Below are 26,368 nucleotides of genomic sequence, written 5' to 3' on the forward strand. Positions count from 1 at the left end.
TCATTCCTTATAGCCTGTATACTTTGCAGCATTGAGAACAGATTGTTACAAGTTTCAGCACTTCAAGTGAACTGGAGACAAATATTTACATGTGTCGAGTAACATTAAGCCCCCGTTCACACTGGGGCGACCTGTCAGGCGACCTGGTCGCCTGACAGGTCGCCGTAGGTCGCCTTCCATAGAGAAGCTGTGGACCCGTTCTAATAGGAGCGACACAAGTCGCTCCGACTTAGAAAAAGGGTCCGGAGCTTCTTTGGGGCGACCCGGAGCGACCTGCATAGACTTCAATGTTATGAAGTCCGTGCCGGCCGCTCCGAGGTCGCGGGGCGAGCAGCGCGCCGCGACCTATGAGGGCGCCCGGCAAAGTAGCGTCGCCCCCAGGTCGCCCCCAGTGTGAACGGGGCCTTAAACTCCGATGACTTTGATGGGAGTTCATTCAAAATAGTCAGAGGACAAAAACATTTGGAGAGCTCACTTGTTCAGGACCCCAGCAGGTTACCAGGAACAAAAACATGCACTAATGGAAGCAGTGCCAAACCAGATGATAAAAGAGTCCACATTCATGTATTCATTTATCCCATAGGCGTGTGCACAGGGTGTGCCAGGTGTGCCTGGGCACACCCTAATCACCCTGTGTGGCGCAGATGTCCCCTGTTTAGACCCCTGATATTTCACCAAAGCCACCTAACAAGGCTCCTAAAAAATTGTACAAAAAATAATAAAATACATAAAATTGTCAAAAATAATAAAAAATAAAAGCTACTGACACCAATCTCTTCCATACTGACACTGTCAGTATAAATATACATGCACACACGCACATATGTGTTTGAGCTTTGGGGTGCACACCCTAATGGAATAGGCTGTGCAAACCTATGATTTATCCTAAAAAGCAGCCAACGCGTTTCATGGGTCGGAAAAAAACTCCCCCTTCATCAGGGCTTTAGTTTAGGTAAGGACCCCGAATGGACACAAATTAGAAGTTTCCTGTGTGAATCTACGTAGGGAAGCTAATTGCTGGATCAGGAGAGTTACTGGCCAGCAGTATCAGTATAAGCAATAAAGATTTCACAGGAGCCAAACGTTGTTCTACTGTAATGGCATTCAGCCTGTGTGTACGGGGTTTTAAAGTGTTCGTAAACTTTAAAATAAAATGTAATACACCTGTCTCTTTAAGGATTTTCTTTGCGATTGTTACATAAATAGGTTATTTGTGCTTGTACTCTTTCTATATTACCTGGTTGATCCTGCATGTTTCCCACTTCCTGGTTAAAAACTGACCATGACAGCATGGATGCCAATTCATGTTAGCGTGGTCAGTTTGCATCTCATGTCATCCCATTCTTAGATATAGGCAGGCTGTGCAAGTGCTTGTATCTTTTGGGGTCAGTGTATAGCCACGCCCCCCGCTCATCCATCCTTCCTTATTTGACAGCGGCTTTCCCAGCCACATCTATGGCAATGTACGTCATTTGCGGAAGTGACATATGCAACCGGGTATGTGCTTGTGTTTGTTTACCTTGGAAACGTTGAAACGCCGCTTCCGGAAGTGACGCACATGCCTACCGATGTGAACACACCTGCAGGTTCGTGATGCACTGAGCTAAGAAAGCTATCATCTGACAAGCTCTTTCAGGATGCAAAAAAGATGCAAGAAACTTTTTTTTGTAATCACACCGATGGATTTTTTAAGGTTGCACACTTACATTTACTGGGAGATCCATATAGCGTATATTGGCTTTACAGCCACTGTAACTCACCTGATCCAGAAATTACCTTCCCTACATAGATTCACACAGGAGAGCACAATTTTGAGTTAATTTAAGGTTCTTACTTTAAGGCCTCTTTCACACTGAGCGGACCGTTTTGCGATCCGCTCTGGCACTTTTTTTTTTTTTTTTACGGACACTTGTGTCATCCGGTCCGTATGTCTGCATGTCATCCTATCCGTTTGCGGATGATATACGGACATAATGTATGTGTATGGTATTGCGGATGTCAGTGGATGACACCGCTGACATCCGATTTTGCGTCCTTTCCGTTTTTTAAACGGAAGAAAAATAGGGTACTGTTCCGTTCCAAAAAACGTAACAGCGCTGAAAGGACGCAAATCGGATGTCAGCGGATGGTCATCCGCTGACATCCGCAATCCCATTGACATGCATTATGTCTGTATATCACCCGCAAACGGATGGGGTGATATACGGACATACGGAACGCCCGTGTGAAAGAGGCCTAACTGAAGCCATGAAGAACAGGTAGGTTTTTTTTTTTTTTTAAACACCTGAAATGCTTTTTTTTCTTTTTTTTTGTATAAAATAATAAATTAATTTGAGCACTTTTATTCTTTGGTCTGATCCTCCTTCCATTAGTGCATGTTTTTTCAGTTAACATTTAAAGGGTAACTTCAGCACATGTGGTCTTCAGTGGGCTGAATTATCCACTATTTTTTCCCGGCAACTGAATTTTCCTTTACCCATTCTCTGTCGTGAAGACCCCCCCACCACTTCTGCCACATTTTCCATAACCTATGAATTGTAAGCTGGCTGAGGTTGTCCGCATATATTGCCTTGACAGTGCCTGAGTGTTATCAGAAGCTGATAGTGATTCAATTCTCCATCATGCACCCAAAATCAGAATAAATGATAAGGTATATCCTAGGAGAGATTGTTCTGTATACATAACATCATGAAAAAATATATACAGGTTACCAAAAATGTTAAAAGGGACCTTGTCACTTACCAGAAAAACATATTTTAGAATGTAGCGGATAACTAAACCTATGTAATAACGACAGTTATTGCAGCATTACAGATTGCTTTATGTTCAGCTTTTTACCTGTCTACATGAAGAAGTCATTGTATAACCACCTATATATATATATTGTGACAGGAAGTCAGGTAAATCTGTGGGTGTTGTCACAGACAGGAGATACATTTCCACCTGGTTTAGAAAATTCACCAATTACTATAGGGTGTCGGCTGCAGAGGTAGCCAGAAAGGTGTAAGGACGTTGAAAAGACTTCAGCTGTTAAGGATGAGGCAATTAAGGCCTCTATAAGTTATCCAGAGGATGATTACTGATTGCTGCCTCCTGAAGCGATGTGCGCTGAGGAGAGCAGTCAGCTGAAGACTTCTCAAGGTGAGGTCATGGACTTTTTCTGTGTGAAAAGAAAACAAATGGACTATTGATTGTCTGCTGTATGACCAGCAGTGTCTGCCCAGCAGTAGGTTGGGACAGACTCCCTAGGTAGGTTCCTGCGTGTGAAGGTAGACGCCCACAGTGGCCAGGGTTTATTTTATTTTATGTTTGTTTTGTATTATGCTGTTTTTGATGCTTGCACTTGTGTGAAGAAAATTGCAAGAATAAACCATAGACTACTAATCAACTACTTCTCGGCTATCTCCCTGTGTAACGAACCCCCCCCCCCCAAGGGGTCACCCTCTCTCGCTACCGAGCTAACCCCTCACAATATATATATATATATATATATATATATATATATATATATATAAAACCACCTATATATATTTAACATAGAGTGACCAATCTTCAATATCTTATTGTTTCCAGATTTCAGAGGGCTCTTGTGCAGATACACAGTCTGCCCAAATGGTGCGTCCACCAATGATCCCTATGGTTGCTGTCATCATGACTTTCTGAAAGGCCCTAAACCTTCTGCTACAGTTCAGTGGTTCCAAGTAGTGGCCCTCGGTACATCTCAGAGTAAGCTGCACATAAGTCAAAAGACTCCAGTCTTACACAGAAAAATCTGCCAAATTTAATTACAAGATAATCTTAAAACTATAAAGATAGATTATGCGGAGTGGCAGTGCATGGGCCATTCACTGACTGATTTTATTTTCTGAATTAAATTACTCCTTAAAAGGGTTTTCTAACCTTGACAAAAGTAAGAGAACTGCTGACTGGTAGAGGATCGGACTATCAGACTTGTTGAAGGAGTTCCAAGCCATAAGACATGGATCCCTTGGGTTATTTTTTTCATGGCAGCTTTGGCCTAAGAATCTCATGGAAAAAGCTGAGGATCTCTAAGCTTTTAGACAATCTTGGAGATGCTCTCACAAAAGCCTTCTAATAGCTGACTGGTAGATGCCAAGATGGGTGACTTCCCTTGGTCAAACATGCTTCCAACTTTCCTTTAAAAGGGAAAAAAATTAAAAGAAATGCTATTATTGCAAATGAAAGATTTAAAAATGTTATACCTTCATGGCCATGGTCACGTTATACCTGCATAATATATCAACGTATGTATTTACTTTATAGATCTACCCATATGATAGCATACAATGCCATTTTGTCTTCTTTCCTCTGTTCCATCCTTTGCTAGTAAGAGAAAATCTTACTTTCAGGTTCTTAGTTTAAAAAAAGGGCCAAAGATTCTGCTAAACAACAGAAATACAAAGGTAAACACTATAACATTTTTAGACATTAGCAATATTTTTACTAACTAAAAAAATATAAAAAGAAAAAGTGACATAGTGCCTTGAAGTTTTGCTTTACAGGACTTAAAAAATTTCCATCAGCCCCCCCAAAAAATCAGCCAGTGACCCAATACTGCTATCCAGGAACAATGACAATTGTGCTAAAATCTACTCTCCTCAGTTTGAGATAAGTAAAACGAAATTATTTTATCTGAAAAGGAACTTTAAGGTTCTGAACTGACCTATGACAAAGCTGACAGTTTGAGCTATGAATACATAGCATTACTTGTTTCATCTGACGGCTCAGCACTGCATAAAGCCTGCAAGCTGTACAGATAAAATTATCTTTTTCTTATTTATTTAGGGATGTAGGTTTTTATAAAATATATTTATGATCATTTCATTTATTATTTCATTCATTAATCTTTGAATTTGTGCTTTTCTGCTTTTTTTTTTTGTTATGATTGTAATTTTTTACTGCCATTTTCATTTTTTTATTGCTTTTTTAGCTGTCTTTTTTGACACAAGAAAAGGTCCAGAATACTTGCAAGTAGCTTCTTTGAACCCTTGGGAGTCATTGAAAGCACTCTTAAAAACCACCAAAAACCAAACTTCCCTTGCCCCATTGACTTCAATGTATTCTGCAGAAATGCAAAATTTTGGCGAAACCTTCCAATTTTTGCAGCTAACTCTGAGAAATGAATCTCACTCCAGAGTATTTAAGTACCACTGCCGTAATGGATGCCTCTGCCTGCTGTGGGCCTGACAGTAAAGCCAGGGGGCCCTGCAGCACATCGCACCCAGAAAAACACAGCACAGGGCCTAAAGTCACCAGACTGGCCAAGCAGTAGAGGGAAGCTGAGTGCTATGTACAAGAAAACACATTGGAGTTTCTTTTTAACACCTAATGTTTCTTTGTTGCTGAAAATGTTAAGACTCAACAGATCATGGTCATTAATGGCAGATTTGAAATGTTTTCTCATGCGATGAAATCTAAAAAGCCATGCAGATTATTCATACAGTCTGTCTTGCACGGCATGCTGGGACTTGTGATTGCTCAAATGCAGGATGGTTTCATGCAACCCAGATATGTACAATTGGACGTATGTCATCCTGTGCTTAATGGCTACCATACAGCAATTCTTCATCGTACACCTCCAAAGCTGGCCTCACACTTTTGCTGAATGATGGTTCCAAGCTGATAAGCTGGTGACATCAAATACCTTCTTCTCTCGGTACTCATGCCCATTAGTATTCAGCATCATCTTTATTCTTGTGTGCTTCAGTCCCAAGTGGCCCAGGAGCCACTGCAGAAAGATTGTCAGAGCCCATCTATTAAATAAGCACTTCCATGGCGTTATCTGGTTCTGAAAAGTCTGCTTTGTGTGCCATGCTGCTTGCTCTAATTTTGGCTTCCAGAGTCTTTCCGAGAATAGGGGAATGATCTGTAAAGAAAGCAGATTGTACTAATGAGAAACAGTATGCGGATTAAGCCGCTTGGAGGACAAGTCATCCCTAAAGTGTTATTTAACCCTTTAAAAACATTCTTTATATTTTGTCAGCCTCATTTACTTGCTTAGACATGCTCGGTTGTTTTCTTTCCAGGTTGTCCAAGCTGCAGAAAATCCACTTAAAAATTTTGCACACTATAGTTCCTCCTATGGAGTGGCTATGCTACCTTGTGGGGTATACCTGGAGATCCAGCATGGCTACTCCTACGTGTGCACTAACAACTAGGACTATGACCTCACAGCGCATGCTCTCCAGTTTTCTGATATTTTCCCCATTACTGACTTTCCTTGCCTTGTTCTGCACTGTGTCTCTGTGTGGAGGCAGCCATCTTGGTAGAGGTAGTAATATAAGGGAGGGCTTTGCTTCCTGATATTACAGCTGCCCCCCCCGTCCCGAATGACTGGTAGGAATATATTCAAAAGTGTGAAGTGTAGGAAACACAGATCCACGGAATGAATAAAACATATGCAAGGAGACTGTTATACCGCAGGTCTTCAGGTACAGATTTCTGTCCAGCAAGGAGAACAGGGAACAGAATAGAAGTGACATCGCAAACTCTTACCTTATATCTTGTGAGACTAGAAGACAGAGGTTGCAATGCCTACAATTAACTTACACTGCAATTATACAGCTTTGAAGCTGCAGATCATGAGCACCTAAACACAGGAAGTGCCATAGGCGTGCGCACAGGGTGTGCCTGGGCACACCCTAATCCCCCTGTGCGGTGCTGATTCCCCCTGCTTCCTGGCGTCCCCCTATTTCTCCCCTGAAGTGCTGCCGGCTTCCCTCCTCTCCTCTCCCACTGGCTGCTGCGGGGGATATTTCAGGATGGATGACTGAATGAACATAGTGCGTGATCTGTACCGATCGCTCCTATGTTCATTCTTAACTGATGCATAGTAAACTATGCTTTCAGTCTGTGAATGAACAAAGAAGCCACTCAGCAAAGAGCACTTCCCATGTGCAGTGCAGCTGAGGCTTCAGAGAAAAGGACTAGGGAAGCTTTGTCCTCAGTCCCTTTCTCTCTGTTTAGACCCTTGATATTTTACCAAAGCCCCCCAACAGGGCTCCTAAAAAACTTGTATAAAAAAAAAAAAACTTGTAAAAAAACAAATAAAATAAAAATAAATAAAATTGTAAAAAACTATTAAAAAAACAATAAAAATAAAAACTACTGACAACATCCACTGTCCTACTGACATCAATCTCTGCTCTACTGACACCATCCACTGCTCTGCTGATATACACGTGTTTGTGCTCTGGGTGCACACCCTAATGCAAAAGGCTGCGCACACCAATGGGAAGTGCACATCTATATATAAAAAGAAAAAAAAGAAGTGCGGGTTCACAAAAAACAAACATGCATACTCACGTAGATGGCTGCAACTTCGATCTGATGCTGCAGCTGTCCATCGCCGGCTCTACACCGAGAACTGAGTGATCAAAGACCGCCGGTCCCTCAGTTCTTGGTCTTCAGTGAGCAGAGAACCAGTGACTGTCAGTCACTGGCTCTCTGGTATTACTCTTTAGAACTCAATGGAGTGTCGGGCTGTGTAGGGGGTGTGAGCAGTGGCTCAGGCTTTCAGTGGCCTGCTGAGAGCCTGAACCAGTTGCCTGTCATGTATCCGGGCAGATCCCCACATTATTGTCGGGATCCCTGCAGAGCCTGGACCATCTCTGTGATGTGAGCTGACAGCGGGCTTTGTGACACAGGACTGCAGCACTAAAGTGCACTCCTGTGATCCCCAGGAGAATTACTTCTTTAAGGAGTAACTGAAGATAAAAGGTAGTTTTTTTGAAGGGTACTGCAAAATATACATTTCTATAGATTCCCTATGAGATAGTAAATCACTTTTTTGAGTCCAGTTAGACAGTAGTGCATAACCCAACCTAACACTAAACTAAACAGTAGTTGCTATATGATGAAAGCAAAAAATATCATGTACCCAAGTGAGAGCCCGAGAGAGAATGCAGTGACACAGGGATGATTCAGAAATAAATAAAATGTAATATAAAAAGGAAGAATTCATTTCAATGACAAATACAGCGTTATGCTTGGGGTATAAAGGAAACTATGGAGTATTAACAGTAAGTACTATTTTAAGATAAGGAGATAAGAAAAAACAGGAAGGACATCTTTATTTAAAGTAGAGTTCCACCCAAAAGTGGAACTTCCACTTACAGTGCCTTGCAAAAGTATTCGGCCCCCTTGAACTTTTCAAATTTTTGCCACATTTCAGGCTTCAAACATAAAGATATAAAACTGTAATTTTGTGTGAAGAATCAACAACAAATGGGACACAATCATGAAGTGGAATGACATTTATTGGATATTGTAAACTTTTTTAACAAATAAAAAACTGAAAAATTTGGCGTGCAAAATTATTCAGCCCCTTTACTTTCAGTGCAGCAAACTCTCTCCAGAAGTTCAGTGAGGATCTCTGAATGATCCAATGTTGACCTAAATGACTAATGATGATAAATAGAATCCACCTGTGTGTAGTCAAGTCTCCGTATAAATGCACCTGCACTGTGATAGTCTCAGAGGTCCGTTTAAAGCGCAGAGAGCATCATGAAGAACAAGGAACACACCAGGCAGGTCCGAGATACTGTTGTGGAGAAGTTTAAAGCCGGATTTGGATACAAAGAGATTTCCCAAGCTTTAAACATCCCAAGGAGCACTGTGCAAGCGATAATATTGAAATGGAAGGAGTATCAGACCACTGCAAATCTACGAAGACCTGGCCATCCCTCTAAACTTTCAGCTCATACAAGGAGAAGACTGATCAGAGATGCAGCCAAGAGGCCCATGATCACTCTGGATGAACTGCAGAGATCTACAACTGAGGTGGGAGACTCTGTCCATAGGACAACAATCAGTCGTATACTGCACAAATCTGGCCTTTATGGAACAGTGGCAAGAAGAAAGCCACCTGGGAGACACACCAAACATGTGGAAGAAGGTGCTCTGGTCAGATGAAACCAAAATCGAGCTTTTTGGCAACAATGCAAAATGTTATGTTTGGCGTAAAAGCAACACAGCTCATCACCCTGAACACACCATCCCCACTGTCAAACATGGTGGTGGCAGCATCATGGTTTGGGCCTGCTTTTCTTCAGCAGGGACAGGGAAGATGGTTAAAATTGATGGGAAGATGGATGGAGCCAAATACAGGACCATTCTGGAAGAAAACCTGATGGAGTCTGCAAAAGACCTGAGACTGGGATGGAGATTTGTCTTCCAACAAGACAATGATCCAAAACATAAAGCAAAATCTACAATGGAATGGTTCACAAATAAACATATCCAGTTGTTAGAATGGCCAAGTCAAAGTCCAGACCTAAATTCAATCGAGAATCTGTGGAAAGAACTGAAAACTGCTGTTCACAAACGCTCTCCATCCAACCTCACTGAGCTCGAGCTGTTTTGCAAGGAGGAATGGGCAAAAATTTCAGTCTCTCAATGTGCAAAACTGATAGAGACATACCCCAAGCGACTTACAGCTGTAATCGCAGCAAAAGGTGGCGCTACAAAGTATTAACTTAAGGGGGCTGAATAATTTTGCACACCCAATTTTTCAGTTTTTTATTTGTTAAAAAAGTTTGAAATATCCAATAAATTTCGTTCCACTTCATGATTGTGTCCCACTTGTTGTTGTTTCTTCACAAAACATTACAGTTTTATATCTTTATGTTTGAAGCCTGAAATGTGGCAAAAGGTCGAAAAGTTCAAGGGGGCCGAATACTTTCGCAAGGCACTGTATATGCTTCCTCCCCCCTCTGGTGCAACATTTGGCACCTTTAAGGGGGGGAACAGTTACCTATTTTTGACAGGTCCCCTTCCCCACTTCCAGGAGACAGTGCTGCGGTGCTGTCCCTCGGAAGTTTGGCCCCCCTCCTCCTTCCCCCGCCGCCGGGCCAATTAGAAAGCGCATTGCCGGGTTCCCTTACCCTGCATGGCGGCGGCAGCACCCGAGAGCCGATACGAAAATCGGCTTCAGGTGCCAACATCACGGGAACCCTGGACAGGTAGGTTCTAATATTTAAAAGTCAGCAGCTACAGTATTTGTAGCTGCTGACTTTAAATTTTTTAAAGTGTATCTAAACCCAAGAACAAAAATGTAATATGTTGCACCATAACAGTCCTTAGATGTGCTTGCCGCATTTGTTTTCTTTCTTTTTTTAATGCTCTTTATTTTCACCTAGTGATCCTGCCAGTAACACACTTCCTGTCCTAAAGTGACAACACTCGCTCACTCTTCTGTATCTCTGAAGAAGCCTATGGAGGATCAGCATTGTCACCCTAGGAAGTAATAGTGGTAGGACTACAGAATACCTCCCTCCCGCCATAACATAGGGGATGGGGGTGTAGTTCACACAGGTGACCTAAGCAGTGAGCTATGACTGCTTGGGGTGAGGCTGCAAAATGCACAGCACAGCAATGAATTTGTGGCAGGAATAAAAGGTACCATTTGAACAATGTGAAGAGATGTAACAAAACAATGGTATATTTAACAGACTGAGAAGGAGTAAATGTGAAGAATATTGTTAGAGTTTACATACACTTTAACTGTGATTAGGATCACAAAAAAATGCCCTTAAAAAATGAAAAGATCAATTGCTAAAAATAAATAAATAATAAAAATCCATAATAAGGATAAATAATTAGAAAAGGACCTCACCTGACTTGTCTTTATTGGTGGTGTGACGTAGAAGGGGACTACTGGAAGGGGTGGTAGTCATCCGTCCTCTACCGGGTAAGGAGGAGGAGGTGGGCCAGAAGAGATCGGAGCTCTTGTCCGTCTGTGTGCTGCTGTCTTTGCTCCCGGTTTTGGCATGTGATGCAGTGACCGTTGGAGATGCAGTGAGTGGGGGCAACAAGAAAGAGGGTGGCGGAAGCATTAAGGAAGGGGAGGGGCTTTCACGATTGCTGTCTTTTCCATGAAGCAGACCTAGAAAGAGAGCAAGTTGGAAAACCCAAAGAAAAACTTAATAAGAAAAATCATCAGTGGGGTTAGGTGGATTCTTACAGCTAAGGATTGGAAAAAAGTGCTGTACTGTATCTGGAGCCCAATGGTAACAGGTGGTAGGATAACTACAGGCTTCTTTGTGGTTTTGTTGAACTCCAAAAAAATAAGGCTGCACCTTATTTTCTCCATAAAAAGAATCAGGATACCACAAAAAGATATTTATAATGGATGGATACAAGCTGGGTGAGCTACCCATTAACTTCCTATATCTCTGATTTCTCTTGCATAAAAAAACAATCTCCTGTTTCTCCTCCCCATATGAACATTACCTTTGTGCTAAGCTTACACTCGTGACGTCACCACGCACGTCTAAACCATGATACCATTGGATCTAATCCGAGGACCGGTATTTCTTATCTAAGCGCTATGCATATTTTTAATATTGTGAGTGGCTAGCTTCTTGTGTATTTAATAAATTGGTGTACAGTTGTACGCTATGTGGGTCCTCCCCATTTTTTTTTCTTTTATGGTGTGATTGAACATTCTATGTTGTTGCTGGGAGACTGCAGTGATCGTTTGTAACTCCATGATGGAGAGAAACGTTCCCCTTACAGATGACACATTAACTTATACAGCTTTTCTCTTTAAAAAAAGGGTCCACGTGTTCTGATAAGAGCCTATTCTGTGTAACGGGTAGGGGTGCACCTGGGTGTCCCACATTTTGGATTGGAGTGTTTTCTTCAATCAGATTTCGTTACTATTTTGGACATATTTGAGATTTTTTGCAGATATCCTCACCATTCTGGACTTATTTTGGGACTTTTAGTACTCTTTCTGCTCCCCCCTTTTTATTCATTTATTTTACTTCACTTATAGTGATTTATTGTACCCACTCTTTAGCGCCGCAAGGATTTGTGTGTATATCTGTTTGCAAACTATTCCGATTGTTTTTGCCAGCTGCTTTTCTTTGGATCTGCCAGCACAATATCTGTTTGCTTGCAGGTTTACAACAGGCTTCAAATGTTTGGGGTCTATCAATAAACCCTCAACCACCGTGCAGTCTCAGTCTTTCTTCTACAGCCTACATGTGTCAGTAACAGAAACTAATGGAAATCCAACTGTCATTTTTTTTTTTATAATACCAGCTGATATAGTTATAGCAGGGGCGTAACTACAGGGGTTGCGGGGGTTGCAGTTGCACCCGGGCCCCATGCCCCAGGGGGCCTGTGTGGCTCCCCTGTACACCTGGTTAGGAAGGGCAGGGGGAGGGCAGCATGTAGAGAAATCATTGTCCTCCTTTTTCCTCCTGCCGGCTGCTGCAGGGGATGTCACAATAGAGAACCAGGAAGGGATCAGTAAATATGTAATTTACCAGCTTCTTTTTTTTCTGAATGGACAGAGTCATAGTCAGTGACATTGTAAAACATAAAATAAAATGATAAAAAATAATACAATTAAAGTTCCAAAAAAATAAAAACTACTGACACTAGTGGGTGAACTTCCAGGATCGCAAAGGTCACACTTGCGACTGGGCCTTGGCATTCCACCCCCGTGGGGAGGCCCCAAGATGGCAGGAAGGGGGCCGCTGCGGGACCATAATAAAGGGCCCTGCAATGAGAGTAAAGGGCCCCAGGATCAGTGGGCAGAGCCCCAGGCTTGAAGGGAAGGGGTCAGGCAAGGGGTCTGGGGGGCCCTTAATGGTTTCTTGCACTAGGGCCCTGAATGTTCTAGTTATGCCTCTGAGTTATAGGAATATCTTTCAGTTCTGCAATTTCTAGGGTGATAGTGAAATGCATAAGCACAACTGTGCTGTCTATGCATGTCTGTGCACACACTGTGGAGAAATCCCCAGCAGTGGCCTTATCTTGGGGGAGCACAAGTAGGCTAGGTTTAGATCTACACATGTCGAGAATGGGCACAAAATCATGAGCTTTCTCGACATACAGAGCAACCTGCTACCCTTTAGATGTGTAGTGGTGCCATTGTTAATGGCACCCCTGTGCATCTGCAAATATGTGCGTTTTTGTGTGTGCCAAACTGCATGCGGTCTGGTGCTGCGAATATTTGGAAAGGAGTCAGGGACTTCTTATCCTCATTTCTTGCAGTAGGGCAGCCCATTGAAATTAATGTGCTGCCCTACCCATGCAAAAACACGCCCTCACTTGGTCGCACCTGTAGGTGTTAACCAAGCCATATGGAAAAAGTCTGAGAATGGTCAGCTCAGGTGTGCTTGCACAGATTTGCTCAAATACATACCTACAATCTTTCCCCAATCTTTTTGTTATTAGTGGGGCAGGGATCTTTTTTCTGCATGGCTATCTTAATTCTGGCTATACATATGTCATTCTGCTCCATCTAATGACCCAATAGTTTTAATATCCTAATTGAATCTAGCAAATATTGGTCATTTGTCATCATTATTCTGATTTCTTTTGATGGACTTCAGATCAAAGATGATAACGGCTGCATAGGTTAATAGGATTTTTAAACAGATCGTTTGTCCCAGCTACATTTTAATTGGTTTTGACTAACAAGAAGTTATTTGTGACATTATTTTTCAAAGAAAGGCAATCGATCCAAGCACAATCCGATTGTTTTCACAGGAGCAGACGACGCTATTGCAGGCAAACCTGTCTCTGGTATTCTATTGTAGTGAACACTAATTTTCATCACCCAATAATCAATTGGATGAAAAACTGAGACGTATGTAGACAGCATTAGTGGAACCCAGACAAAGATCTGATGATGAAACTGAATATGTTCACAAAAGAGTCCCACCTATACTGCCTTTGCGTGCCTTGTCCTCCTTCTTCTCCTCTATAACCTGACTGTTGGACAGAGACGTCTGCCGTGAATGGGTACCACTGGTGACAGCTGCCACGGCTGCAATGGAAGGCACAGAGCGGGCAGGACGTAGACTGGAACTGTCATTCTTCCCTTGATCTTTTCGGGAACGCTGATGTAGAACTTTTATCATGGCATCTTGCTCAATGATCTTTGCATGAAGATTTTTGATCCTGTCAGAACAAAGCATTTATTGTACATTAGTTTACCAGGAAAAAATCACACCTGCAGTTCAGCAATAAACACAATGCTGGTGATGGAAAGGTAAAGGATAAAAGGGGCAATCCCTGCTCTTTGGTGAAGGCTTAAAGCAGGAGTGTCAAACTCAATTTCATCGTGGGCCGCATCAGCATTATGGTTGCCCTCAAAGGGCCGGTTATATCTGTAAGATTAGATGTCCAGAGCACCCCACGCACCCTTATATGAGATGTCAAATCCCCCCCACCATCAGAAGTCAAGAGTCCCCCACCCTTCCTTACATCACAATGCACCCCTTACCTTGTGCTGCTACCAGGAAGAAGGTGCAGGTGGATCTGGGAAGAAGAAATTGCAAGGTCTGGAGGAAAACCAGAGGAGGACTGGAGTCAGCTTCCAGAGTCTGCTGAATGCTGAGACCAGGGGAGACAGAGGCAAGGTGGTGTTTTGGCTGCACAGAGAGGCGCAGGATTCTTAGGAGGAGTTCTGCCCTCCTCTCTGCTGCGGACTGCTGAGAAGGGGTGGGTGGGGCAAAGACAAGCCTTTCTGCAGCTGCACAGATTTGTGCAGGATCTGGCAAAGGAGTTCTGTCCTCTCTGCTGCCGACTACTGAGACAAGGTGGGGGCAGAGACAAGGGGGGTGTTGCAGCTGCAGGAGAGGTGCGAGGGCCACATGTAATGGCCTAGGGGGCCGCATTTGGCCCGCGGGCCTTGTGTTTGACACCTGTGGCTTAAAGTGTTATTAAATCCACAGAACACGGAAATGCAATTGTTTTAGTAAATAAAAACTGCTAAAAACCTTTTCTCATCAGCAGTATATAGCAGTTTTGTGACTTCTATCTTAGGGTGACCAGACGTCCCCGGTTTCTGGGGACAGTCCCGGACTGAGGACACTGTCCCCGGGTTCAGCGCCAGATTAATGTAGACAGGGCATCCTATGCTGGCTCAGAAACAGCCAGGTGGCCTGGATGCCAATCCCCCCTGCTGGAGGATCTCACTGTCGCTCCTGCTGCTGTTCAGTGGAGGAGGGGCAGAGCCAAAAATTTACTGTGTGAAGGGCTGAGACCATGAGGTGAGCAGATGGGGGGGGGGGGGGGAGTCTGTTTGTACACAGATGAGGGCAGTGGGGGAGCAGGGGTCAGGGCTGATGCAGATGCATGGAGTGGTGGAGAGTTCAGTTGTTGTGTGGGAGGGGCTAAGAGGTGGCTGCAGAGATAATCTGTGAGAGAAGGGTGCAGAGGTGAACTATGGATGTGGGGGCAGAAGTGTCCTCTGTTCATAACAAACCTCTGAACCCTGCACCCTCTGCCTAACACCCTCCTTTATATTATGTAGTCCTGCGCCCAGTGCTCTGTGTATTATGCAGTCCTGTCCCCAGCGCTCTCTGTATTATGTAGTCCTGTGCCCATCGCTCTATGTATTATGTAGTCCTGTGCCCAGCGCTCTGTGTATTATTCAGTCCTGTGCCCAGCGCTCTGTGTATTATGTAGTTCTGTGCCCAGCGCTCTGTGTATTATTCAGTCCTGTGCCAAGCGCTCTGTGTATTATGTAGTCCTGTGCCCAGCGCTCTGTGTATTATGCAGTCCTGTGCCCAGCGCTCTGTGTATTATGTAATCCTGTGCCCAGAGCTCTGTGTACTATGCAGTCCTGTACCCAGCGCTCTGTGTATTATGTAATCCTGTACCCAGTGCTCTGTGTATTATGTAGTCCTGTGACCAGTGCTCTATGTATTATGTAATCCTGTGCCCAGAGCTCTGTGTATTATGTAATCCTGTGCCCAGAGCTCTGTGTACTATGCAGTCCTGTACCCAGCGCTCTGTGTATTAATCCTGTACCCAGCGCTCTGTGTATTATGTAGTCCTTTGACCAGCGCTCTGTGTATTATGTAATCCTGTGCCCAGCGCTCTGTGTATGTAATCCTGTACCCAGCGCTCTGTGTATTATGTAGTCCTTTGACCAGCGCTCTGTGTATTATGTAATCCTGTGCCCAGAGCTCTGTGTATTATGCAGTCCTGTGCCATTTACCAAGAAAAAAAAAATATGTCCCCGGATTTAATTTGGAAAATCTGGTCAGCTTATTCTATTTGTTCCTGGTGAAGCTTGTTGGAGGAGTTTTTTTATATTGCACTGAGCTGTCCTATGTGGCTGCAGGGCTCCAGACCATCTCCCTGGACATGTCTGGACAGTGCTGATTGGCCCTCTGCTGATCACATATACCCTCCAAAGAGAGAGAGAAAAAAAAACTCTCTAGCATTACACACCAAACTGAGCATGTGCAGCCTGACTCCAAAGGCTCTATCTTATCCGGACATGTTTTGGAGTAAGTAGAAGAGGAGGAGGATCTGTGCATACAGGATCAAGCAGCCTTTTTACACAAAGCAGAGGATTAACCCCTTAGGCAGGGCCGGCCTTAGGTGATCAGGCGCCCTGTGCGAGCTAATCCCGTGGCGCCCCCCCCGCGCGCATTTTCTTGCACCTTTTTTGCACTTTATTTGACTTTTCTTTTTTATGATCACTAATAACTTAGCCCCCCTTACATCAGAGCCCCCCTTACATCAGAGACCCCCCACACAGAGCCCCCTTTACATCAGAGACCCCCCACACAGAGCCCCCTTTACATCAGAGACCCCCCACACAAAGCCCCCCCCACACAGAGCCCCCATCACATCAGAGACCCCCCAACACAGAGCCCCCTTACATCAGAGACCCCACACACAGAGCCCCCCTCACATCAGAGACCCCCGACACAAAGCCCCCCTCACATCAGAGACCCCCCACATCAGAGACCCCCACACAAAGCCCCCTTACATCAGACCCCCCTCCTCCCCACGGAGCCCCCCACATCAGAGAGCCCCCCGCACATCAGAGACCTCCCACACAAAGCCCCCCTAACATCAGAGACCCCCTACACACACACACACACAATGCCCCCCTCACATCCTCACATCAGAGACCCCCCCACAAAAAGACCCCCTTACATCAGACCCCCCCTCCCCACGGAGCCCCCCACATCAGAGAGCCCCCCCTTACATCACAGACCCCCACACATAGCCCCCCCCCACACATAGAGCCCCCCTTACATCTTTTGAAGGAGAGAGATGTCACTTACTTTACGTTGTCTGCAGATTTTTTTTTTTCTTTAAAACTTCCTGCCCACACATCCCCGGGAGTGTGGGTGGGCGGGAGGAGGAGAAGGGGCGGGGCGAGGAGGAGCTGACGATCTCTCCCTGCACTGACGCCAGAGGAGAGATCGTCAGCTCCTCCTCGCCCCGCCCCTTCTCCTCCTCCCGCCCGCCCACACTCCTGGGGATGTGTGGGCAGGAAGTCAGCGTGGATTCCGTGGAAGGATCGGAGGCTGAGCTGTGTGAGAGATACACAGCTCGCCTCACTGCAGCAATAGGTGATCGAGGCACGGCTGCACAGCGGGAGGTAAGCGGCGGCCGACGCGGCCTGTGTTAACCCTGTCCAGGCTGCAGTCGCCGCTCACCTCCCGCTGTGCGGCCTGAATCGCCTGATCCTCTGCGAGCTGTGATGGCCGCACGGCGCCCTTGTTGCCCATGGCGCCCTGTGCGGCCGCACAGCTCGCACACCCCAAAGGCCGGCCCTGCCCTTAGGTTCCACAGTGAGTGTAAGCATGCTTTACTGCATATACAGACTGATTTTACTGTTGTGGGTGTAGTAACACTTTAAAGTAGAACTATAGGCAAAACTTTTTTTTTCATTTTGGATATAGCAAGGGAGGATTATAACTAGTGATCGACTGATTATCGGCAAAGTCGATATATCGAGGGCCGATCTGCACTTTCCCCGATATATCGGAATCAGCCACCAAGGTGACTGATGCTTCCGATATTTCGGGAAAGTGCTTGTGCCGGAGTGAGGTCCGCAGCTACAGGCATCACCCCAGTACCGGCGTCCATAGCCGACGGTCGGCTGTCTTGTAATGACAACCGATACGGCTGAGAAGCCGCTCAGCTGTCATTACAAGGAGCGGGAGGGGACGTCCCCCCTCACGCCGCCTTCCGCGGCTCGCCCGGGTCTCTCGTCCCACCGGGAGACCCGGGCAACCAGCCTGCATGGCCGTCGAAGACCCGATCAAAGCCGCATTCGGCTCTGATCGGGTCTCCATGCAAAAACCCGGAAGTGATGTCATGACATCACTTTCGGGTAATCGGCGCCAGATTAAAAAAAATTATAGCATTCAAAACAGCCAAACTTGGCGTGCAGAGGAGGGGTTTGGGGTATTTTAGACCCCCAGATCCCTCCACAACAGTACCTGTCAAGTGATAAAAATTAAAAACATTTTTTTTTTAAATGTACCAAAATATCGGCCGATACCATTATGCAATGGCCAAAATATCGGTATCAGTAGCGGCAATGAGAAACCGTTATCGGTCCATCACTGATTATAACCCCTGTCAGATTTGTTTTCGCCATGTGTCCCATTGCGGAGATTTCCCTTCACTTCCTGTTCCACAGCCAAATAGGAAGTGAGAGGAAATCCCAGGAAATTAGGGGAATTCCTTGGGGACCCCCAAGTCACCAGAATAGTGTCCCTATTGCAAGAGTTCCCCTCTATTATTTTTCTGGGGACAACCCAATTTTTGGGGTTTTCTTTTAATTTCACTTTCAATGATAATTGGTAAACAGGACAAATCGAGAGGGTGAATCTCCCTAATGGGAGAACAGACAGCAATAAACCTGACAGGTGTTCTAATCCCTCTCCACTCTATCCAAAAGTAAAAAAAAAAAGGTTTGCCTTTAAGTAATACTTTAAGTCTATGTAAAAGGCGAAAGATTTACACGATCTGAAGAGAAAGCAGAGTATCGCTTCTCAGTGCTACTTTTTGGTTCTGAGGAAGAGGGTTCTCCCTCGAAACGCTGCAGCCTAGCCAGACATCTGCGGACACCAGCACGTCATCCAGCACAGGAGTATCCCGACTATCTTGGAGACGATCAGTTCCATTGTGTTTACATGTGTGCAATCATCATTTGTTTGTGAGTACAATGATGTTTGCACGAGGTCGGTGAACTCCTCTCTTGTTGTTTTTCAGTGTGGATGGAACAGGGTATGGCCAGTGCTGGGACAAGGTCATCCAGCACCCAGGGCAAAGATGCCAAACTGCATTCCCCTCCCCCCTCTCAATTCATGTGCAAACTTAGGAAATCCTATGCCCAGCACTCACTCACTTGTCAAAATCACTGCCGCTATAACTACACCTGTCAGCCTTGTAACAGAAGGAAGTCACCCCTATCTCTACAGTAAACCATTGCATCCAGGGCAACCGCCCCCTTCTGCCCACCCCTTGTCCCGGCCCTGGGTATAGCTGTTAGGCTCCATTCACACCTGAGCATATCGATATACTGGCATTTTGTTTGCATCTTTTTTTAAGTGTTTTAGAAGTGTATTACAAGCGTTTACAGCTTCAGGCCTTTTTGTTTAGTCCAATAGAAAGCACTAGGGGGAGGAGAGGGAGAGGAAATTAGGGGCGGAGAGCTGCTATTTGAGCAGAAAAATGCTTGTAAAACGCTCAAGTCAGGTGTTTCTATTGAAGTCTATGAGGCCAAAAATGCTTGTAATCTGCAAAAAAAGAAGCTCATGTACTTTTTTGAGTTTCAGGTTTTTTTGCTTCAGGCAACAGAACCATTAGATGTGAACAGGGGCCATTGCAATGAATGGGATTTGGCTTGCTGAGCGTTTTATAGCTACAAGCTTCAAGCAGAAAATCGCTCAGGTGTGAACGGGGCCTTAGACTTTCTTCTTGAGCACAGTGAAAAGCATGTGGATAAGACAAATTATAGTCCTGCATATTCTATGGGCTTACTGTCTGTAGGGTCTAAAGAAGCAGCTGGGTGAACTACTGATTGCTCATAGATGCATTGGTGCTCTACAAGTGATCATGTAGCTAAACTTAACGTTAAAGTGGAACTAAACTCCCCTCCATTGTTGCAATGTCCGTAAACTCCCTTGCCAGCACTGACTTGTTTGCCTGGTCTTCTTCCAGGATCTTCAGCCATCTTAACTGGCCATGCCAGGTTGAAGTAACTCCTGCACAGGAGCACAGAAGGTAATTCATCCTAGCACCTGGCATTTGCATACAATATAAATTGCAGAGTTGTGCACGCACAGCTTGGTGTATGTACACTGTCAAAGGATAACCATGGCAGCCAGACAATAAACATTTTCATAAAGAGATGGACATCAGTAGATGCCATATTTCTTTCGTCACACGTTTCATTTAATGAGGGATCACTAGATTTTATTTATGATCTTACGTGTGCTCCATGTCCTGAAACTTTCGATTAGCCTGAACAATCTCCTCTTCTTCATGCCACATCTGCACCTCCAGTGAGCTGTCATTGTGGCTTCCATTCCTTAAGTGACTCATAATAGATGAATCTCTATCAAGAGAAGGTTGAAACAAACCATCAAATAAGCCAGTCAGAAAAAAGTAATGTAGTTTTACAGCGCAAACAACAAACAATGTCAATCAGATCTGGAGTATTGTATTACATTTTAAAACAATGCAGACGTTACTTAAAGCAAAACTTTACCCATAACAACTTGATAAACAATAATGTTCTTTAGCAAAGACCATACATTCCACATCAATAAGTATGCTACCAAAATTAGTGTGTGCTGTAAATTTCCTTCTTCTTATGCATACACGTTGCATATTACTGTGCAGAAAAAATACGCACATGATACCAATGTTGTTTTTAATGTGCACTAGCAGCGAGTACTGTCAATGCGCATTGATACTTGGTACCTCCTCTATAGTTCCAGCTCCTGTAAACTTGTGAGGGTGGTGCCAGGAGGAGCGCTGACAGTGGGAGCACATGGCTGAATGATGCCAGGAGAAGTGCTGACAGTGGGAGCACGTGGCTGAATGATGCAGGAGAAGTGCTGACAGTGGGAGCACGTGGCTGAATGATGCAGGAGAAGTGCTGACAGTGGGAGCACGTGGCTGAATGATGCAGGAGAAGTGCTGACAGTGGGAGCACGTGGCTGAATGATGCAGGAGAAGTGCTGACAGTGGGAGCACGTGGCTGAATGATGCAGGAGAAGTGCTGACAGTGGGAGCACATGGCTGAATGATGCCAGGAGGAGTGCTGACAGTGGGAGCACATGGCTGAATGATGCAGAAGGAGTGCTGACAGTGGGAGCACATGGCTGAATGATGCAGGAGGAGTGCTGACAGTGGGAGCACATGGCTGAATGATGCAGGAGAAGTGCTGACAGTGGGAGCACGTGGCTGAATGATGCAGGAGAAGTGCTGACAGTGGGAGCACGTGGCTGAATGATGCAGGAGAAGTGCTGACAGTGGGAGCACGTGGCTGAATGATGCAGGAGAAGTGCTGACAGTGGGAGCACGTGGCTGAATGATGCAGGAGAAGTGCTGACAGTGGGAGCACGTGGCTGAATGATGCAGGAGAAGTGCTGACAGTGGGAGCACGTGGCTGAATGATGCAGGAGAAGTGCTGACAGTGGGAGCACATGGCTGAATGATGCCAGGAGGAGTGCTGACAGTGGGAGCACATGGCTGAATGATGCAGAAGGAGTGCTGACAGTGGGAGCACATGGCTGAATGATGCAGGAGAAGTGCTGACAGTGGGAGCACGTGGCTGAATGATGCAGGAGAAGTGCTGACAGTGGGAGCACGTGGCTGAATGATGCAGGAGAAGTGCTGACAGTGGGAGCACATGGCTGAATGATGCAGAAGGAGTGCTGACAGTGGGAGCACATGGCTGAATGATGCAGGAGAAGTGCTGACAGTGGGAGCACATGGCTGAATGATGCAGGAGAAGTGCTGACAGTGGGAGCACATGGCTGAATGATGCAGGAGAAGTGCTGACAGTGGGAGCACGTGGCTGAATGATGCAGGAGAAGTGCTGACAGTGGGAGCACATGGCTGAATGATGCAGGAGAAGTGCTGACAGTGGGAGCACATGGCTGAATGATTCCGGAGGAGCGCTGACACTGGGAGCACATGGCTGAATGATGCCGGAGGAGTGCTGACAGTGGGAGCACATGGCTGAATGATGCAGGAGAAGTGCTGACAGTGGGAGCACATGGCTGAATGATCCCGGAGGAGTGCTGACAGTGGGAGCACATGGCTGAATGATGCAGGAGGAGTGCTAACAGTGGGAGCACATGGCTGAATGATGCAGGAGGAGTGCTGACAGTGGGAGCACATGGCTGAATGATGCAGGAGGAGTGCTGACAGTGGGAGCACATGGCTGAATGATGCAGGAGGAGTGCTGACAGTGGGAGAACGTGGCTGAATGATGCAGGAGGAGTGCTGACAGTGGGAGAACGTGGCTGAATGATGCAGGAGGAGTGCTGACAGTGGGAGCACGTGGCTGAATGATGCAGGAGGAGTGCTGACAGTGGGAGCACATGGCTGAATGATGCAGGAGAAGTGCTGACAGTGGGAGCACATGGCTGAATGATCCCAGAGGAGTGCTGACAGTGGGAGCACATGGCTGAATGATGCAGGAGGAGTGCTGACAGTGAGAGCACATGGCTGAATGATGCAGGAGGAGTGCTGACAGTGGGAGCACATGGCTGAATGATGCAGGAGAAGTGCTGACAGTGGGAGCACATGGCTGAATGATGCAGGAGGAGTGCTGACAGTGGGAGAACGTGGCTGAATGATGCAGGAGGAGTGCTGACAGTGGGAGCACATGGCTGAATGATGCAGGAGAAGTGCTGACAGTGGGAGCACATGGCTGAATGATCCCGGAGGAGTGCTGACAGTGGGAGCACATGGCTGAATGATGCAGGAGGAGTGCTAACAGTGGGAGCACATGGCTGAATGATGCAGGAGGAGTGCTGACAGTGGGAGCACATGGCTGAATGATGCAGGAGGAGTGCTGACAGTGGGAGCACGTGGCTGAATGACGCCGGAGGAGTGCTGACAGTGGGAGCACATGGCTGAATGATGCAGGAGGAGTGCTGACAGTGGGAGCACGTGGCTGAATGATGCAGGAGGAGTGCTGACAGTGGGAGCACGTGGCTGAATGAATCAGGAGGAGTGCTGACAGTGGGAGCACGTGGCTGAATGATGCAGGAGGAGTGCTGACAGTGGGAGAACGTGGCTGAATGATGCAGGAGGAGTGCTGACAGTGGGAGCACGTGGCTGAATGATGCCGGAGGGGAGATCTTGTGTATGGTAGCAGTTGAATGCAGACTACAGAGGGGGGGGGGAAGCAGAGATAGGGGGTACACAGCTGGATCAGGCTGAATGCAGCAGGAGGTGAGATCATGATAGCATGATGTACAACTGTAGCACTCTCCCCGTAGAGCTTGCTGTGTGTTGACTTCTTAGGCCTCCCTCGGATTACCTGCAGACAGTTACTGGGGGGTTTTCAAGTATCCTTCCTTACTCCCGTTTGCTCATTACTCAAAAAACAGTCCAGGGTATTTGGGGTTTTTTATATTTATTGTGGAATTTGGATGGGAGAAGGGAATAGTGGAATACTCCAACTGAACTATTCACAGTAGATAAGGACAACTCTCACTTGGCTTCACCAGATTACTTGTGGAAGCAGACACAGTGCATTGACCATGCTGCCACTTCTATGGAAGAATTAGGTCTTCTTTTTCTCTATAGCAGCTGACTTGATGCAACTACTTTATCTTTAGGACACTCTCTAGCATCCCCTTGACTGACACCTGTCAACTGACTCTTCTACTTGAGGGGATGGCCCTCACAGGGCAGGCCCCATGACACAGATCTGTACTCACAGTCACACCTTCCTGGTGTCTCCCTTCTAGTCAGCTCTGCAGGATCTTTGGGTTCAGTTTCTCTCTAACTTTCAAGCCCTTGGGTCGACCACTCAAGGTCGCATAGCAACTTCTACAGAGAAGGGACATCTGCCCCCTCCCCCTGGGATCCCGCTCTCCAGCTGAAGACCCCAAGCACATGTGCCCCTGGCATTTATACAGTCACCCAGCATGCGACAAGGCACTTTCCTCTGCCAATAACCAGGGCTGTAAAAAATGCCTGTGACCTCACTTGTCAGGTTTCCTCCCATTATCCAATATGCCTCCTTAGTGGACCAGTGCGAAACATTCAGACAAACTGAGCTGCACCTGAGCACAATGAGCAGACCCTATCAATAGATTATGGTCCCTGGTAGGCAGAGTGCATTATAAAATTACCTGGCAATCTTCCTGGTAAGCAGAAAGATCCAAAAACGTATAGCACCTACCTATGAGGTAAAATTATGGCATAACATAAAGCTATTATAATCTCACCTCTCACTGCTACATTCAGCCTGATCCAGCTGCGTGCCCCCACTTTCTGCTCCCTCCCTCTGCAGTCTGCATTCAGTGCTGTTATACACAGGATGTCACCTCCTGTTCTCTGCTCCCCCCTCCGTACACTTCTTTCACTCCTTCTGTACACAGAAACTCTTTCTAACCCAGCCATGTGCTCCTTTTCTCTGCTCCCCCCCCCCTCCACAGTGTGCATCACTGCCACCATTCAGACAGGATCTCACTTTCTGATCCAGCCACTTGCTCCCACTCTGTACTCCCCTCCCCCATGGTCTTCATGCCCTGCTCTCCTCATGGCTCCCACTCTGTTCTCCCTGCTTCCTCAGTCTTTTTTCTCTTCTCCCACTCTGTGCTTCCGCCATAGGTGTGCACAGCCTATTGCATTAGGATGTGCATCCCAAAGCTCAAACACATTTGTGTGTGTGTGTGTCTGTGTGTACATGTATATATATACTGATGGTGTCGGCAGAGCAATGGACGGTGTCAGTAGGGCAGTGGACTGTGTCAGTATTTTTATTATTTATTCTTTTTTTTTTTTTTACAATTTCTTTTAGGAGCCCTGTTAGGGGGCTTTGGTAAAATATCAGGGGTCTGCACAGGGGGAATCTGGGTGATTAGGGTGTGCCCAGGCACACCTGGCACACCCGGTGCGCATGCCTATGGCTTCTGTCTCCATGGTCTTCTTTCCCGACTCCCCGCCTCTACAGTTTTCATTCTTGGCTACCACTGCTCCCCGCCTCCATGGTTTGCATTCATAACTCCCACACTTTGCATTCCTCCTGACTCCGACTTCTGAGTTCCCTGAGCTGGAGCTACAGAGAGGACATCAGGTATCAATGCAAACTGATTATGCTCATTGTTATCGTGCATTGGGGACACTGGAAACTACATTGGGCAGGTACATCTGCCACAATGTTGAATCGTAGTCAAACCCCGGTTGAGAAACACTGGAATAGGCACCTATTGGCACTTTTCCACTGCAAGTACCGGCTCGGCTCCACTCGGCCCTGCTTGTCCCTGCTTGGCTCGGGTTTGGTTTTCCACTGCATGGTACGGTGTTGGAACGGTTTGCTTTTCCACTAAAGTAGTAAGTGGGTGGGATAACAATGATTCTCTGACCAATCAGTGGCTAGTAGTGACAAACAGTCAAGGCTGCATGCAAAGGATTGTGGGATATGGTACCGGTACGGCCCTCTTGGATCCCCAACCGAGGTGGTATTGTTTAAGTGAGCCGTACCGTTCTGTTCCATGTAGTGGAAAAGCGCCGCTGTACCATACCGTACCGAACCATTCCTACACCGTAGCATGCGGTACCATGCAGTGGAAAAGCGCAAAAGCGAGCCGAACCATTTGGTTCTATGCAGTGGAAAAGCGCTATATTTTTAACGTTTTACATAGCTAAACCTGCTAAAGAGGCCAGCCTGAAGTGTTCTAGCAGGACTTAATTTTCTGAATAAATTCTGCTTTAATAAACTTTCTATGGCAGGATAGGCAGCCAGCACCCAGCAGTATGGTTACCTATTATGTGATTAATTGGATAGCCAATCATAGTGGTCGCATGTCTTTGTTTACAAACAAGCCAGTGTTGGCCAGTTGAACTGTCAATCTGTCTCATATATACAGCAGCACTTTCACAGAAGAAGACAGACAGGTGCAGCTGTTTAAGTTATCTACAGATCACAGTGAAAAATACATTATATATCTAAAAAAAAAAAAATGTATAAACATGATTAAGTATTACATTATGTAAACTGCTTTCTTGTTACATGTTTGTCCATTAATCATCTTATAATAAAAATCTAAGTAAGGTATTTTTTACAATAAAACAGTGGTACATACACAGAAGAGGGTGTGGACTAAGGACAAAGATCAGGAGGTGTGGTCTCAGAGGTCAAAGGTCAGGAGGTGTGGCTGACCTCCATAGGCGTGGACACAGCTGAAAAAGACTCTTGCTTTGCTCGCCCTGCACCTTCGTCTAGTGTTAATTAAAATAACATTTATTAAAGTAGAGTCGGTTCACTTTGTGAAGTGAATTTGCACAAAGCATAGTGAATGAGGCAAATCTGTGCTGACTCCATCGAAAAATGTTAGCAATAAAAAAAAAAAAAAAGCTAAAATAA

The 26,368-nt window shown here is 45.7% G+C and overlaps 1 protein-coding gene across 3 annotated transcripts in view; it reads right to left on the bottom strand.

The window, feature by feature from the left end:
* Positions 1-5,068: 5,068 nt before the first annotated feature.
* The window catches only part of AMOTL1 (angiomotin like 1), a 233,162-nt gene continuing 211,862 nt past the window's right edge, over positions 5,069-26,368 (bottom strand). For all 3 annotated transcript variants that reach the window (XM_082244557.1, XM_082244556.1, XM_082244558.1), the window contains 4 exons: positions 20,240-20,365; positions 13,703-13,941; positions 10,637-10,906; positions 5,069-5,887 (listed from right to left, as the gene is read on the bottom strand). In XM_082244557.1, the coding sequence (XP_082100683.1) occupies positions 5,778-5,887; positions 10,637-10,906; positions 13,703-13,941; positions 20,240-20,365 (745 nt within the window). In that variant the 3' untranslated portion in view covers positions 5,069-5,777. The remainder of the gene's footprint in view (positions 5,888-10,636; positions 10,907-13,702; positions 13,942-20,239; positions 20,366-26,368) is intronic.

This window comes from Pelophylax lessonae, assembly GCF_965119305.1.
Source record: "Pelophylax lessonae genome assembly, chromosome: 2".
In the NCBI taxonomy this organism is placed as follows: domain Eukaryota; kingdom Metazoa; phylum Chordata; class Amphibia; order Anura; family Ranidae; genus Pelophylax; species Pelophylax lessonae.